The sequence below is a fragment of the Myxine glutinosa genome, chromosome 12, assembly GCF_964187855.1.
Source record: "Myxine glutinosa chromosome 12, kmMyxGlut1.1, whole genome shotgun sequence".
In the NCBI taxonomy this organism is placed as follows: domain Eukaryota; kingdom Metazoa; phylum Chordata; class Myxini; order Myxiniformes; family Myxinidae; genus Myxine; species Myxine glutinosa.
Window position 1 is genome coordinate 27,335,788 of NC_136272.1, and position 15,125 is coordinate 27,350,912.

At 50.0% G+C, this 15,125-nt stretch overlaps 1 protein-coding gene across 1 annotated transcript in view; it reads right to left on the minus strand.

Annotated features, from left to right (window-relative positions):
- PACC1 (proton activated chloride channel 1) overlaps positions 1-11,936 on the minus strand; it is a 66,699-nt gene extending 54,763 nt beyond the window's left edge. The window contains exons 1-5 of the mRNA XM_068101397.2: positions 11,769-11,936; positions 11,125-11,230; positions 1,065-1,289; positions 783-937; positions 473-615 (exon numbers count right to left, since the gene is read on the minus strand). Of these exons, the coding sequence (XP_067957498.2) occupies positions 473-615; positions 783-937; positions 1,065-1,289; positions 11,125-11,230; positions 11,769-11,810 (671 nt within the window). The 5' untranslated portion in view covers positions 11,811-11,936. The remainder of the gene's footprint in view (positions 1-472; positions 616-782; positions 938-1,064; positions 1,290-11,124; positions 11,231-11,768) is intronic.
- Positions 11,937-15,125: the final 3,189 nt, after the last annotated feature.

Genomic DNA, 15,125 nt, shown 5'->3' on the forward strand with positions numbered 1-15,125 from the left:
ATCATTTATTTTCACTTATTTAACATTTCACATCAAATCACTTATTTATTTTCTTTCTCATATGGGCAATATCTCAGGCACCTTTTGTGCTAGGAAGCTGATACTTGGACATGGCAGTGACCAAGTGATTTGGCTATAAAGGATACTTTTGTTGATTTTGAGGCATCCTGGCAATGCCGCGTGCTGGAGGATATGTTATTTATTTATTTATTTATTTGTCATGGGGGCAGTGTACTTTGAATGTATCCGTACTTGTTTGGTATTATATCGCTACAAGCCATTAACAGAGTATGAAAACAATGAATGTGGTCAAATTAGTGAACCGTTGTAGGAGTCGTTAAGCGAGATTACCAAACATTCACATCGTTTCCCATTTTGGATTCAAACGAATGACGTGTAAAGTGACCGAGTCAGTTTCAAAGTTCTCAGAAAAACAAAACACTTGAGCAGACACCAGATGAGTATATGGAACCTGTGAGTGAAGTCATCGAAGCCGGAGAAAAGCAAGTAATTAATTCCACTAAAGTCCTGCTGTGACTGGTTCAGGCGAAAATGCAGGAAGAGCAATTCCTGTTGCAGAACAGCCTCAGGACCTCGTATGACTAGTGCACGTTTCTGTAACAAATGAAACGCGAATTAGTTACTCCCCCTGACCCATGTGACTCTGCCTATATACAGTTCCATCTCTCATTTGAAAATGTCACTTATGTGATGTTAATTTCACAATAAATAGTCCATAATTACTTAAACAGACAATCCCTGACCCAAGGTCTGCCTCACACCCAGGGTACGTCGTCATGCACATTGGATTCAGAGTACACCTCCCGAATGACACAGGCGAGGGTGCCAGGCTCTCCAGGGTGGTCCAGTGGAGGAAGCGTGCCATAAAAGTGGTTGCAGGAGAGGAGCTCGGCACTCTCTGGGAACAGCACAATTCCTGTGGAGTATCGGCATGCACAAATGAGTCTGACAGGGTGGGATAGACCGGAACATTGTTTTGCCCAATGTAATCCCCATTGCTCAAAGTTTGAGATCGTGCAAATCTTGGCCCACTCCCTATTTACCTGGTGCCTCGTAGCTCTGCACCTCCTTGAATGAGACCGACATTGCAGGGTGCTTGGCTTGCCGCTGGAAGTCTGAGATTGATTGGTATGCCACAAATGCGGCGATGGCTGCAAGCACCAGGAACACGATCACAAGGCCACAAGATGCCACATTCTTGAGCCAAACCTTGGCTAGAGTGCTCTTCCAGTGATTAGCTGCATTTTGTGGTGCATCCCATGGTTCATCTGATTAGGTGAAAGAGCCACAGTTTAGCGATTTAGGGGAAAGTACCGTACACTTTCAAAGAAATCCCTTCTCTGTCCATTTTGCTATCCAAATTGACTCATGAGATAATTCGGGGCTTGGGTTTATATAAAACCAGAGTAGGCCCAGTGTAGGTTCAATTCCCAGCAGAAAAAATGTGATAACAAAATGTTCTACCTATTCATGGGTAATCCTCAGAGGTTGCCAGGATAGCCTAGACTCTAGAGCAGCGGTTCTTAACCTGAGTGTCGTGACGTACGCGCATACGCGAACAAAATACTGTGTGTGGTATGTATCTTTGTTAGGTTCCTAAAAATGGGCTCAACAAATTGATATGGTATTTATAACCCCTTCATGACCCCCGGAAAACCCCAAACGACCACAATGGAGGGTCACGACCCCCAGGTTAAGAACCGCTGTTCTAGAGGTATGCACACGTGTCTGAGCTGTTTAACCTGGGTTTGAAACGGATTCCAGCTATAAACTGTCATCCCAGTGTTTCACAGGCTCGATTAAACAATGTGTGTGCCATCCCTTGGATGTACGTTAATCCAGGTGTCATGTCTGGCAGCATTAGTTGGTGGACGTTGGAGATCCCATGGAGCCCTTTGCGAAGAGTAGGCAAGCTTGCCAGCACCAACAAAAAATTAAACAAGAAAGAACAATCAGAGATTGCAAACTCTCGCCAGGACGTGTTTTCAGTGTTTTTTAAGGCGTTTGTGTTAAAACAAATATGGCGGCCAAACCACGTGACCGATGACTTCATCATTTTTATCTTGCCAAAACGAAGTTTTTGCAAGATGTATTAGTCAGCTTGTATGTTTGTTTGTGGTTAATCATTTTTTTTTCACGTTTAGATCACTCTGTAGACCACAGTTATTATTGGAAACTCCTGTAACTTCGCATATCAGAGTCCTATAGAGATACCCTTCAGCACACAAAATTTTGAAGGTCAAGGTCAAAGGTCAAGGTCACTTTGTGGTCAATCATGGAGGTCGACGAAACACTAATTTTTTGAGTAACTTTGATCGGATCGTCTCCAAACTTCATGGGAATCTAGTATATGGTCCGGCGCTCAGCTGATTAGTTTTTGGTGGCGATCGGCCTTGACCTTCATGGTTAGCGCTGGAGGTCGAAAATTATTGACCCCAAGGTCAAATTTTGAAATCGTAGGTACCATATCGAGTAATACCTCATATGAATGCCCTTGATGAGTGCTTCCCAGATCTGTAAACAGTTTGACGCTATGACGTCATTTGATGACGTCATGACGAAAAAACGGAATTTTCACATTTTGGCAAGATACGGTTCACCCTGTGGGTGACATATGTTCATTTTTTTATTGACCAATTTATCCCGAGATGATGCTCAAAAAATTTCATCTTGATCTGATGAAGTTTTGTACTTGTCGAATTATGACATCATAATGGAGGCATCAATGACATCATTAAAAAAAAACCCACCGTTTAGAGGCCATTTTTCCCCGCAAAGCGGGGGTTGGCCTTTTCGGGGACCGTGGTAGTTGTTGTTTTTTGGTCCCCTTTTTGAAGCAATGTTTTACGGCCGGATGCCCTTCCTGACGCCAACCCTTTTTGCCGCCTTCAACGACAAACAGGGAATTACCAGTGAACTGGTACTCAATTAGCCAACCTCGGAAGGATGACAGGCTGAGTCAACCCCCCTGGCATTAATTCGGCGATCGACCGAGATTCGAACCCAGGATCCTAGGATCCTAAGCCGGCATCCTAAGCCGGCACCCATTGTCCCCATCAATGACATCATTAACATATTTTATTCCCCATGGAGAGCTCTTTACAATGAGCCTTGTCTCCATTTTTTCTATGCAGCACCTGCGAGGTTTTTCGTTTTTTCCAAGATGGTGCCTGTACCACACGTGACCTATGACATCATAATTATTTTAAAAATATATACAGTAGTTGCACCAATGGTGAAAATTTCCTGTCAATCGGACCAATGGTTGCAGAGAAAATCATATCTATTCTGTGCGGACAAACAAACAAATAGACAGGCAGACAAACAGACTCAAATGATCTCCTTGCCCTTGATCTCCTTGCCTTCCACCTTTTGCCCTGTTCACATGATTTGTGGTTGTCCCTCTAGGCCCTCTCCCCGTTGCTATTTTGTGAATATAAGATTGTTCTTCACGGTTCTGTTTAAATATGTTTAAACTTTCCCCTGCAGTGGTTTATTCAGTGGTTTATTACAACATGTTGTTTGTTTTTCTTCCTATTTAAAAGACATCAATTTCCTCAACTCATTCCACTTCAAAAAAATAATAATTCAATCTCTTACAATTATTCCTCAATACATGCTCTAAATTCATTCATTCATTCCACCCCTCCTCCATCGTTCTTAAACGGATCTCTAACTTGAAAATCACAATAAACCCAATTTGTTATAAATGTTCGTTTTTCATTAATCATCCACTTTCTAAACTCCCTCCTCACCCCTCCCCTCCAAATCTCCCCCCTTGCCCCTCCCCTCCTAAACTCCCCCCTTGCCCCTCCCCTCCTAAACTCCCCCTCACCCCTCCCCTTCAAATCTCCCCCCCTGCCATCCCTCTGCAATTCTCCCTCCTCCTCCTCAAAGCTGCCTCCTCCCCACTTCGTCTCCCTTCTATCTCATACCTCCATCTCCCCCAACCTTCTACTTTCCTCTGCCCCCCCTCAAACAACCCCTCACTGAGCCTCTTCCCATCACCATCAAACCTTTCGTCCTCCTAATCCTTCCCTTTCTTGTAACTCTTCTGTAATCTCTGACACACTATCAACTGCTCTCCCTACCTCCTCCTCTCACTCATCCTTCATCTGACCCTACCCCTCCCCTCCCCTGTCCTGCACCCGATGCTCCCCCTCTCTCGTCATTAACGGTATGGACTTCAAACATCCGAGGCCTTCGCTCAAACCCGATTGATCTCTCCATTCAGGTTGCTTCTGACAATCCAGACTTGATCTGCTTAACAGAAACTTTCCTCCTTCAAGATGTCTCTGATTCCTTAATATCTCTTCCTGGTTACTCCCTCCTCCGGTATGATAGACCTGAGCCTTGTCCTGGTGGTGGGGTGGCTATCTTTATAAAAAACTCTTTTCCTCACTCTCCCTGCACTGCCCTCTCTCAAGCCCACCCCCAGGAGTACCTCTGGTTACGGCTTCGTCTCCACTCCCACCTTTTGTTCATATGTGTTCTGTACCGTCCACCAAACAGTGATGACTCCATCTACATCTCGCTGTCTGATAATATGGACCAACTTCTATCTACCCATCCCAACTCTCTCTTCCTCATATGTGGTGATTTCAATTGTCACCATGCTAGTTGGCTGGGTGTGGGTTCCTCTCTCACCAGCCATGGCTCCTCAGCAAAGGACTTCTGCGACTCATTGGGACTGACACAATGTCAATTTCCCGACCCGGATCTCAGTCAATGGAGCATCTTCTCTTCTAGACTTCGTTATGACAAACTTCCCTGCAAATGTCTGCTGCTCTTCTTCTGCTCCAATCGGTTCTTCTGATCATGTGCTTGTTAAAGTGGACATCTCTCTGGCCATTCTCAGAGAGCCTCCTCAGCGTCGACGAGACTGGCATTTCACTCAGGCCGACTGGCACGGTCTGCAAGCAGCCATCAATCATCTGGACTGGTCTCCCATCTCTACTGCTTCTGACATAAACTCTTCCTGGAAATTCTTCCAAAGTAAACTGCTTACCCCATCATTTATCAGATTTATCCCATCTCGTTTTCAGTTGTCTTACCCTTCCTCCCGTCCATGGTACACTGAATCTTGTGGTGAGGCAGTTGCTATGAAACAACTTGCCTTTGCCTCTTGGAAGGCAAATCCAACTGAAGGCAATCTCAGTTCCTTCCACCAAGCTCGGAACAAGTGTGTGTCTACCCTCAGAAGTGCCAGGAAGCACCATCTCTCCACACTCAAGAATGAACTATCAAACCTGTCTCCTTCCTCCAAATCCTGGTGGCGTCTGGTCAAATCCGTTTCTGGTGTTTATTCCCCCTCCATCCCCTCCTTTACCTCAAATGTCTACACAGTTGACACTGCACGTGACAAAGCCGAATACCTCAACTCTGTGTTTGCCTCAAAATCTTGTGTCCCAAACCCATCTCTCTCTGTTCCCACCTTACCCAGTCGAACCCAACTGCTCCTGGACTCTTGTGTCCTTCTCTCCTGAGAAGGTGGAGAAGTTTTTGTCAAACCTTGACTCTGATTCTGCAACTGAACCAGACGGCATCAGCCCACGGGTCCTAAAATCCTGCTCTACCACTCTATCTCACCCTCTCTCTGTTCTTTTCACCCTCTCTTTTGCTCAAGGTCATCTGCCAGAATCTTGGAAATCAGCAAACATTACCGCTTTACACAAAAAAGATGCAAAAACATATCCCTGCAACTACAGACCAACCAGCCTGCTCCCAATTATCAGCAAAGTCATGGAATCCATCATTGCTTTGGATATCAAATCCTTCCTCTTCTCCAATGGCTTGATCTCCGATCAATTTGGATTCAGACCAGGTCATTCTACTCTGGACATGCTGCTTCTGCTGTCTCAACAATGGATGGAGGTCCTCAATGCCAAACAGGAAATCAGAGCTGTCTCCCTTGACGTATCACGGGCCTTCGATACGGTCTGGCACCCAGCTCTGCTCAACAAACTCTCCTATGGTATCCATGGAAATCTCCACGCATGGCTTGCGGACTTCCTCTCTGGTCGGTCAACGTGTGGCCCTGAATGGATTTCTCTCATCTCCCCTTCCTGTTCAGGCTGGAGTTCCCCAAGGCAGTGTTCTGGGCCCTGTGCTTTTTCTGGTCTTCATCAATGATGAAGAGGATGTGTGGGTTAAGTCGATGGGATTTGACCCATTGTTGATGGATTTGAAGAACTAAAAATTGGTAAAATCTCGTGCTTATCTTTTCCGTTAACAGAGAATGGTACCAGCCTTCACATGAAAAGTGTATTTTGTTGTATCATCCGATTGAATGTCGCTTTTCAAGCTGCTTAGGCATTTAGGACTTCTCTACCCCATTCTCTTGATATAGGACCGAAATATTGATACCATTTAGCATTGCTTCAACTTATGTGAAAGTTTTCTTGTCGATAGCCATTTGTGATATGAATATTGTGTGCACATTAGCCTGGTGTTGGCTTAGCGGTTAGGGTGCCGGCTTGGGATCCCAGGATCCTGGGTTCGAATCCCGATCGATCGCTGAATTAACGCCAGGGGGGTTGACTCAGCCTGTCATCCTTCCGAGGTCGGCAAATTGAGTACCAGCTTGCTGGGATGAATGATCACGGTGTGTACCCCGATTTAGAATAGGTACACCGTATCCCTGCGCATCGTAAGAGCGTGACCAAGGGTTGGCGCCAGGAAGGGCATCCGGCCATAAAAACATTGCCTCAAATAGGGAACCATGATTGTCATGGGGCCCGCAAGGCTAACCCCCGCTAAAGCGGGGAAAATGGCCTTAAAACGATCATTCATTCATTCATTCATTTCATTCATTCATCAATGATCTCTCTGACTCTGGAAAATCCTCTCTATCTCTTTGCTGATGACTCCACTCTCTGCCGCTCCATTCCTCATCCCTCAGATTGGCAGTCTGCAGCCTCCTCACTCTCTGCAGACCTGGACAAAATCACAGACTGGTCAAACAAGTGGAACATGTCTTTCAATCCTGACAAATCTCACACTCTTACTATGTCTCTCCGAAAAGACCGACTGGAAAACCATCCCATCTACTTTCTCAACAATCCTCTCCAAGAAGTTCTGTCACTCAAGCTTTTGGGTCTCACTATCTGCCATGATCTTTCTTGGGAAAACCACATTTCCAAGCTGGCCTCCAAAGCCAGTCGCCGACTGGGCAACCTCCGTCGTGTGAAGTCCTTCCTTGGCACACCTGAGCTCCTCACCACATACAAGGCTTTCATCCGCAGCTCAATGGATTACTGTTCCCCCCTCTGGGCCGGTGCTCCTGCCTCACACCTGGCTCGTCTTCACGCTGTTGAAACCAAAGCTTTCAGAATCATTGGAATCTCCCACGATGAAGCTAACTCCGAGGGCCTTTCACTCACTCACCGCAGGCAGGTTGGTGGTCTTTCTGTCTTCTACCACTCCTCTCTGGCCTTGATCCCCCAGCTCTCTCTGTGCTCTGTCCCCCAAATATTCCTACAGGTCGCACAAGATCTGCCAGCAACCCTCTTATGGTTAAACTGCCAAAATCTCGGCTCTCTGCTCACCTTCACTCTTTCATTCCCCTTTTCTCCCACCTCTGGAACAAACTCCCCCATTCCCATCAATTCCACTTCTCCCTCCAGGTCTTTAAAACAGCTGTTCACCCCCATCTCTCGTCTTCCTCCATCCAAAACCTTGATCTTTTCTACCCCCGCTAATTCACCCCAGATCCACTTTTTTTGAAATTCCAACTTCTTTCCTGGAAGTCCTTGCAGTGTCCATATGTTTTATACTTCTCCCACCTCCCCCCAAGCCCTCTCCCTCCCACAGTTCTCCCGATGTCCCTGCTCTCAAATGTTGTGTTTGTGTCCTTCCCCCTCTCCTCCCATCTTGTCTACCGCTCCCCTTATTTTGTGTTTTCTGTGTCGGTTTGACTTTTTCTGTGATTAATGTTAGCTCTTTCACGAGCCTCGATATTGTATACAAGAAAAAAACAAAAAGAAACATACAAAAAAAAAAACAGGACAATAACCTCTCCTCTGGCGAGGGTAAACATCCTGCCTCGACTACCCCCGGGAAGGTAATGGCAAACCTTGTGTAATCCTTGACACGAGGTTGCTTTGGCAGCATTGAGTTTGCCTTCAAGCAGAGCACCAGCCAGTTTAGTAGATCAGAATCCTAAAAGAAGAGCTCCAAACAAATAATGTCATGTCAATTACCCTGGCTTTTTGCCCAGAGTAAGCTAGTCTTTCAGTAACAGAACTAGAACGGCACTCTGTAGAGATCATACCTCCGCCAGGTGAACAGTTTACATTTTGTATCCTAGAGTGTACCAGAAAATCACAATACAGAATCACATTTAATCAAAATCATCCATCCACATCTTTTTGAGATATCCCATCTCCCAATGGTGAAGAATCACTTAAAAAGTTCTACTAGCCGGATCCGATTCCGGATCTTCACCAAAATCTAATCCTTTCATCCGTGTCACATACGCTACATCTCTGCCATATTTCGTCCGAATCCGTCCACAACTTTTTGAGATATTTTGTTCACAAACGGACAGACAAAAAGACAGACAGACAGGGGTGAAAACATAACCTCCATCCACCTTTGGTGGCAGAGGTAATCAGTAACAAAATATGCACTGAATCACAAGATGGGGCAAATACCCATTGAATTAGGTGCAACAACAGTTTTTCCTTCCTAAGAGTTTGCTTATGTATCCATCTTGTCCATCCCTGCATCCATGCTCATTCCTCCACACATCCCTCATTTGTCCTTCAATCCTGTGTTGGTGTTTCACCCTCTCTCAACCCTGCTGTTGGTGTTTCACCCTCTCTCAACCCTGCTGTTGGTGTTTCCCCCTCTCCCAACCCTGCTGTTGGTGTTTCCCCCTCTCCCAACCCTGCTGTTGGTGTTTCCCCCTCTCTCAACCCTGCTGTTGGTGTTTCCCCCTCTCCCAACCCTGCTGTTGGGGTTTTCCCCCTCTCTCAACCATGCTGTTGGTGTTTCACCCTCTCTCAACCATGCTGTTGGTGTTTCCCCCTCTCCCAACCCTGCTGTTGGTGTTTCACCCTCTCTCAACCCTGCTGTTGGTGTTTCCCCCTCTCCAAACCCTGCTGTTGGTGTTTCCCCCTCTCCCAACCCTGCTGTTGGTGTTTCCCCCTCTCTCAACCCTGCTGTTGGTGTTTCCCCCTCTCTCAACCCTGCTGTTGGTGTTTCCCCCTCTCCCAACCCTGCTGTTGGGGTTTTCCCCCTCTCTCAACCATGCTGTTGGTGTTTCCCCCTCTCCCAACCCTGCTGTTGGTGTTTCCCCCTCTCTCAACCCTGCTGTTGGTGTTTCCCCCTCTCCCAACCCTGCTGTTGGTGTTTCCCCCTCTCTCAACCCTGCTGTTGGTGTTTCCCCCTCTCCCAACCCTGCTGTTGGGGTTTTCCCCCTCTCTCAACCATGCTGTTGGTGTTTCCCCCTCTCCCAACCCTGCTGTTGGTGTTTCCCCCTCTCTCAACCCTGCTGTTGGTGTTTCCCCCTCTCCCAACCCTGCTGTTGGTGTTTCCCCCTCTCTCAACCCTGCTGTTGGGGTTTTCCCCTTCTCAACCATGCTGTTGGTGTTTCACCCTCTCTCAACCATGCTGTTGGTGTTTCCCCCTCTCCCAACCCTGCTGTTGGTGTTTCACCCTCTCTCAACCCTGCTGTTGGTGTTTCCCCCTCTCCAAACCCTGCTGTTGGTGTTTCCCCCTCTCCCAACCCTGCTGTTGGTGTTTCCCCCTCTCTCAACCCTGCTGTTGGTGTTTCCCCCTCTCTCAACCCTGCTGTTGGTGTTTCCCCCTCTCTCAACCCTGCTGTTGGTGTTTCCCCCTCTCCCAACCCTGCTGTTGGTGTTTCCCCCCCTCTCTCAACCCTGCTGTTGGGGTTTTCCCCCTCTCTCAACCCTGCTGTTGGTGTTTCCCCCTCTCCCAACCCTGCTGTTGGTGTTTCCCCCCCTCTCTCAACCCTGCTGTTGGGGTTTTCCCACTCTCTCAACCCTGCTGTTGGGGTTCCTAATATTCTTGTTATGAATTTCGTTTAGTTTACGGGATTTACTTAATCCTTGTGTCATTTTAGAAGGCACTCGATGCTTGTTCAAGATCAATCAGATTTTTGAAATATTGAATTTCTACTGCAAGTTCTCATGACATGTTAAAATTCAGTTTCGATGTGGACACGACAATATCTTTACCAGATTAATTGAAAGTCGACTGTATGGTTCTTTTGGATCTTATTAAGACGCAATTTCAAGACGTCAATGGATATGGTGCGAAGACTACAACTTGGGGGAAAATATTCCAAATTGTAGATCAGCGTTTTCCGAATTAACGAGGCGTGTCCTCGGCTTGAACAACTCAACGATGTGCCATGTAAATGGTAAAGTCTTCTGCAGGAACAAGGTTGGGATACTGATAACCAATTTTAACAGTTTGGACCATGTTCTACCTTATTTTCCTGTATCCTATAATGTTTAGCTCTGCCATGATTCGTACACACTGCGACACACATAAAATGCTGGAAATCCCAAGTTTACCAGGCTTATTGGTGTATTGGGTGGAGTGCCCGCTCCGAGTCTGGGAGGTTGGCAGTTTAAACCCAGGCCTGAGTCACACCAAATACTTTTTAAAAGGTACATGCTGCTTCCTTGCTTGATGTTCAGCATTTAAAACGTTAAGAGCATGGACAATCAACCATAGGTTGGCATCCATGGGGAGGAAGAAATGCGCTGCTGAGTGCAGTGAGAAAGGTGGTGCCGTTGTTGTGCAGTGGCTGGCACCCAGAGTGCCCCGGGAGGTGACGGCACTTTCCCCAAGCTCAGTGGCTGTATTTGTCCCGTCTAAGTCTCCTGTGTTGTGTCTAATCGTCTCCATGTCCATGTGGGTAGCAGCTCCACTACAAGCCTTAGGTCTTGTAATAAAAAAAACACAACTTCCCCCATGTGATCCTTTTTCAAGATGTGCACCAATTGGTGTCCCCCCCCCCCCATTTTGTGGTGTCAATGCCACAAAACCTTCAAACAATGACTACATGTCTGCCTCGCGCTCTCAGCAGGTAAACTGGAACAAATAATCCACTACTGTGACAATCCTTGCCTGAGCAGGGCCCAGTCCCTCCGTTATTGGAAAAATGGTCACAGTTTGTCACCAGCACACGTTCAGGTTCTTCTCCACGGACGTTCACCTGATCTTCATTCTCAAGCTGCACGATATAAGAAGAGACACTTGCTCGTTAGTCTCCGTCTCGAAACCTGTTAAGTCTCATGTAAAGCACAGAAAGGTTTTGGGGGAACACGAACACAGATTAAACGGTCGTTCGATCTGTCACGGACGTCCGCTCGCAAAAAGAAGCATCTATTTATTACGTATGCAAACATGGCGGAAGGTCTCGATCCATCACCTGCATTCATGCCCCAACTAGCAGCTGTCGTCTCCCTTCACTCGTTCTCCTCCAAAACCTTTCCCCTTCTCTACATACCCTCCTCTTCCTTCATTTATCTTTTCGTTTCCCCGAATCCATCGTTGTATGTTCCCAATTTACCCTCCATGCCGATTTCATGAAGTCACTGATTAATAAATATATTTTCGGGTCAATCAGTGGAGAAGGGAAAAACAACTTATGAAATCGTCTTCTCTTCATTCATTCGTAACTATTGCTTTGCAGTTTGTCTCGTAATTTTGGTTCGAGGATTCAGTTCTCGGACCCGTGTCGAGACCCCGTACCCGTGCAAATGACTCACCAGCAGCTCTCGGAACAATGCGTCGCCGACCTGAGACCCCATGACAATCCGTTGTCACGGATACATTTCCGCATGAGCAGAATGACGTCACGTGATCACAACTGTTCCTTCTCGGTTTATGCAGCCAGTTTCACTTTGGGAAGTGACAAACGAGGATTTCAACTGTTTCTGGATCGAGCGAAGGGAGGGAAAATATACAATATATATGTATTACGATATATGTGTGTACAAAAACATTCAGTGAAAAAAAGAGGGTTGCGCGTTAAAAAGGCAAGAAGGCGAAAATTACAATCTCGCTGAAATATACACCATTAAGCGAGCTGTTTTCGTGCAGTCCGGTTATTACAAGGAAATACTGAGAAAGGAACTTTAATTTTAAAGCAGGAGGGGGTCGTTGGGCCTATCATGCCTGTGTTACATCAAGATCACATTCATCCAATCATCAGTTTATGTAATTATTACTCAAAGGAAGTGGGGGAGGGTTATGGTGGGGATGTGGCGGACACAAAAGCCCACTGGCGTGGTGACATCATTCCACGCACCAAGTGGGCGGTGGCCACGCCCGAGGGGTAGGCGTGGCCTCAGGATATACACCGGGCGACCAGCCCGGAAGAGTTCAGTGTTACAGTGTAGTCTTACAATAAAGACGTTCATATGTTACCGCTTGTCCGCTTCCTCCTTGCTCACAAGCAGCGCGCGTAACGCCGCGCTTTACTGGTGACCCTCGACGTTGGATCTGCCGTAGCGATCCTTCCGAACACGACGCCATTGCAATGGCCAACGACAAGTCAATGGCGATTAAACTTCCCGAATTTTGGGAGGCCCAGGCCGAGGTCTGGTTCGTTCAAGCCGAAGCCCAATTTCAGCTTCGGCGCCTCACCAACGACGACCTGTGCTACTGCCATGTCGTCGCCTCCCTCGGGCCCGGCACGGCCGCTCGAGTTGTGTCCGTCCTTCGCCACCCACCGGACGGCCACAAGTACGAGGCACTCAAACGGCTACTCCTAGCCACGTTCAGCCTCACGGACGACGCACGGGCCGACCGCCTCCTGGATCTCCCCGAGCTCGGTGAGACGTGCCCGTCGGTCCGAATGGACCATATGCTGTCACTGTTGGGCGACGAAGCCCCCGGTTCGCTATTCCGGGCGCTTTTCCGTCGCCAACTTCCAGCGCAGGTTCGCCTCGCGTTGGCCGGGACCGGGCTAACGGAACCCCGAGCATTGGCGGCCGAGGCGGACAAGTACTTCGCCGCTTCGGACACGCGGGCGAGCGTTGGCGTGGCCGTCACGGCCTTCGACGCTGCTGTTCCACAGCATCATCTTCTACAGCACGCTGAGTTTCAGCAGCATGCTGATACACACCTCGTGAACGCCGCCACGCCCCGCCCACCGCCGCGGCAAAAACCGCCACCGCGGGGAAACCCGTCGACTCCACCGGCCTGGCGGAGCCAGCCGCGCTCCTCCAGCTCCACCACCTGGTGCTGGTTCCACGCCAAGTTCGGCCACGAAGCTCGGCGGTGTCATCCGCCGTGCTCCTTCAACGGGTCGGGAAACGCCCGGGCCGGCGCTCAATTGTGGCGATGAGCGCCGGCCGTTCGAGCAGCCTGCTGTTCATAACGGACACCTTCTCCGGGCGCCGTTACCTGTGCGACACGGGAGCGCAGGTGAGTGTCATTCCCGCCGGCACGTCAGACAAGCACGCCGCGGGTGGGGGCCCCGCGCTGCTTGCCGCGAACGGGACGCCCATCCGTACGTACGGAAAACGCTGCCTCTCTCTGCGGTTTGGAGGGCAGGTTTTCCGATGGACGTTCGTCACCGCCGACGTGCCCATGGCACTGCTTGGCGCGGACTTCCTGTGCGCTAATGGGCTCCTGGTCGACGTCAAGCGCAGACGTCTTGTCCAGGCCGAGACGTTCAGCTCGCTCGCTTGTGCGTTGCCCAGCTCAACGAGCGGCTTGCCAAGCGGCTTGCCGAACGGTTCGGTTCCGGCCACGTTGGTCTGTACGCTTCCGGCAGCGGACGCATTCACCCGCCTCCTCGCCGGCTTCCCGGCCCTCACGCGGCCCACCTTCTCGGCGGGGGCCGTCAAGCACGGGGTGGCCCATCACATCCCCACCGTCGGGCCACCGGTCTACGCCCGGGCACGCCGCCTCGAGCCGACGAAGCTGGCGGTGGCAAAAGCGGCGTTCGCTACCCTGGAGCGACTCGGCATCGTTCGGCGCTCAAAGAGCGCTTGGGCGTCGCCGCTGCACATCGTGCCGAAGCCCGGCGGGGGATGGCGACCGTGCGGGGACTATCGCCGTCTCAATGACGCCACGACTCCCGACCGCTACACTGTCCCCCACATTCAGGACTTTTCCGCCCGTTTGGCGGGCAGGTCCTTCTTCTCGAAGGTGGACCTCATACGCGGCTACCATCAGGTCCCCGTCAGGCCGGAGGACGTCCCGAAGACGGCGGTCATCACGCCATTCAGACTCTTCGAGTTCCTGCGCATGCCCTTCGGTCTGAAGAATGCGGCTCAGGCGTTCCAGCGACTGATGGACAGCGTCCTGCGCGACTTGGATTTTGTCTACGTCTACCTGGACGATATCCTCGTCGCCAGCGCGTCCCGCGAAGAGCACCTACGCCACCTCCGCACGCTCTTCGAACGCCTGGGCCAGCATGGCCTGATTGTGAACCCCGCAAAGTGCCGGTTCGGCGCCGCCACAATCGATTTTCTGGGGCACCGTGTCACCAGGCACGGAGCCGTCCCCCTGCCGGCCAAGGTGGAGGCGGTGAAGGGGTTTCCGCGCCCCCGCACGATCAGAGGGCTGCAGGAGTTCCTGGGCATGGTGAACTTTTACCATCGGTTCCTGCCCCGTATCGCCCAGCTCCTGCGCCCCCTGCACGAAGCTCTCCGAGGTAAGCCGGGCAAAGGCGACGTTACCTGGACCGAGCAGATGGACACGGCGTTCACGGGCGCGAAGCTCGCCTTGGCTAACGCCACCATGCTCGCGCACCCGGCGCCCGATGCACCGATCGCCCTCACCACCGATGCCTCGGACTACGCGGTGGGTGCGGTGCACGAGCAATGGGTGCGTGGAGCTTGGCAACCGCTGGCGTTCTTTAGCCGGCAGCTTCGCCCGCCCGAACGCCGTTACAGTACCTTCGACCGCGAGTTGCTCGGACTTCACTTGGCGGTCAGGCACTTCCGCCATCTGCTCGAGGGCCGTGCGTTCACTGCCTTCGTCGACCACAAGCCGCTGATCTTCGCGATGGGCAAGGTCACCGAGCCGTGGTCGGCCCGGCAGCAGCGTCACCTCTCGGCCGTGTCCGAGTACACGACGGACATCCAGCACGTCGCGGGGAAGGACAACCC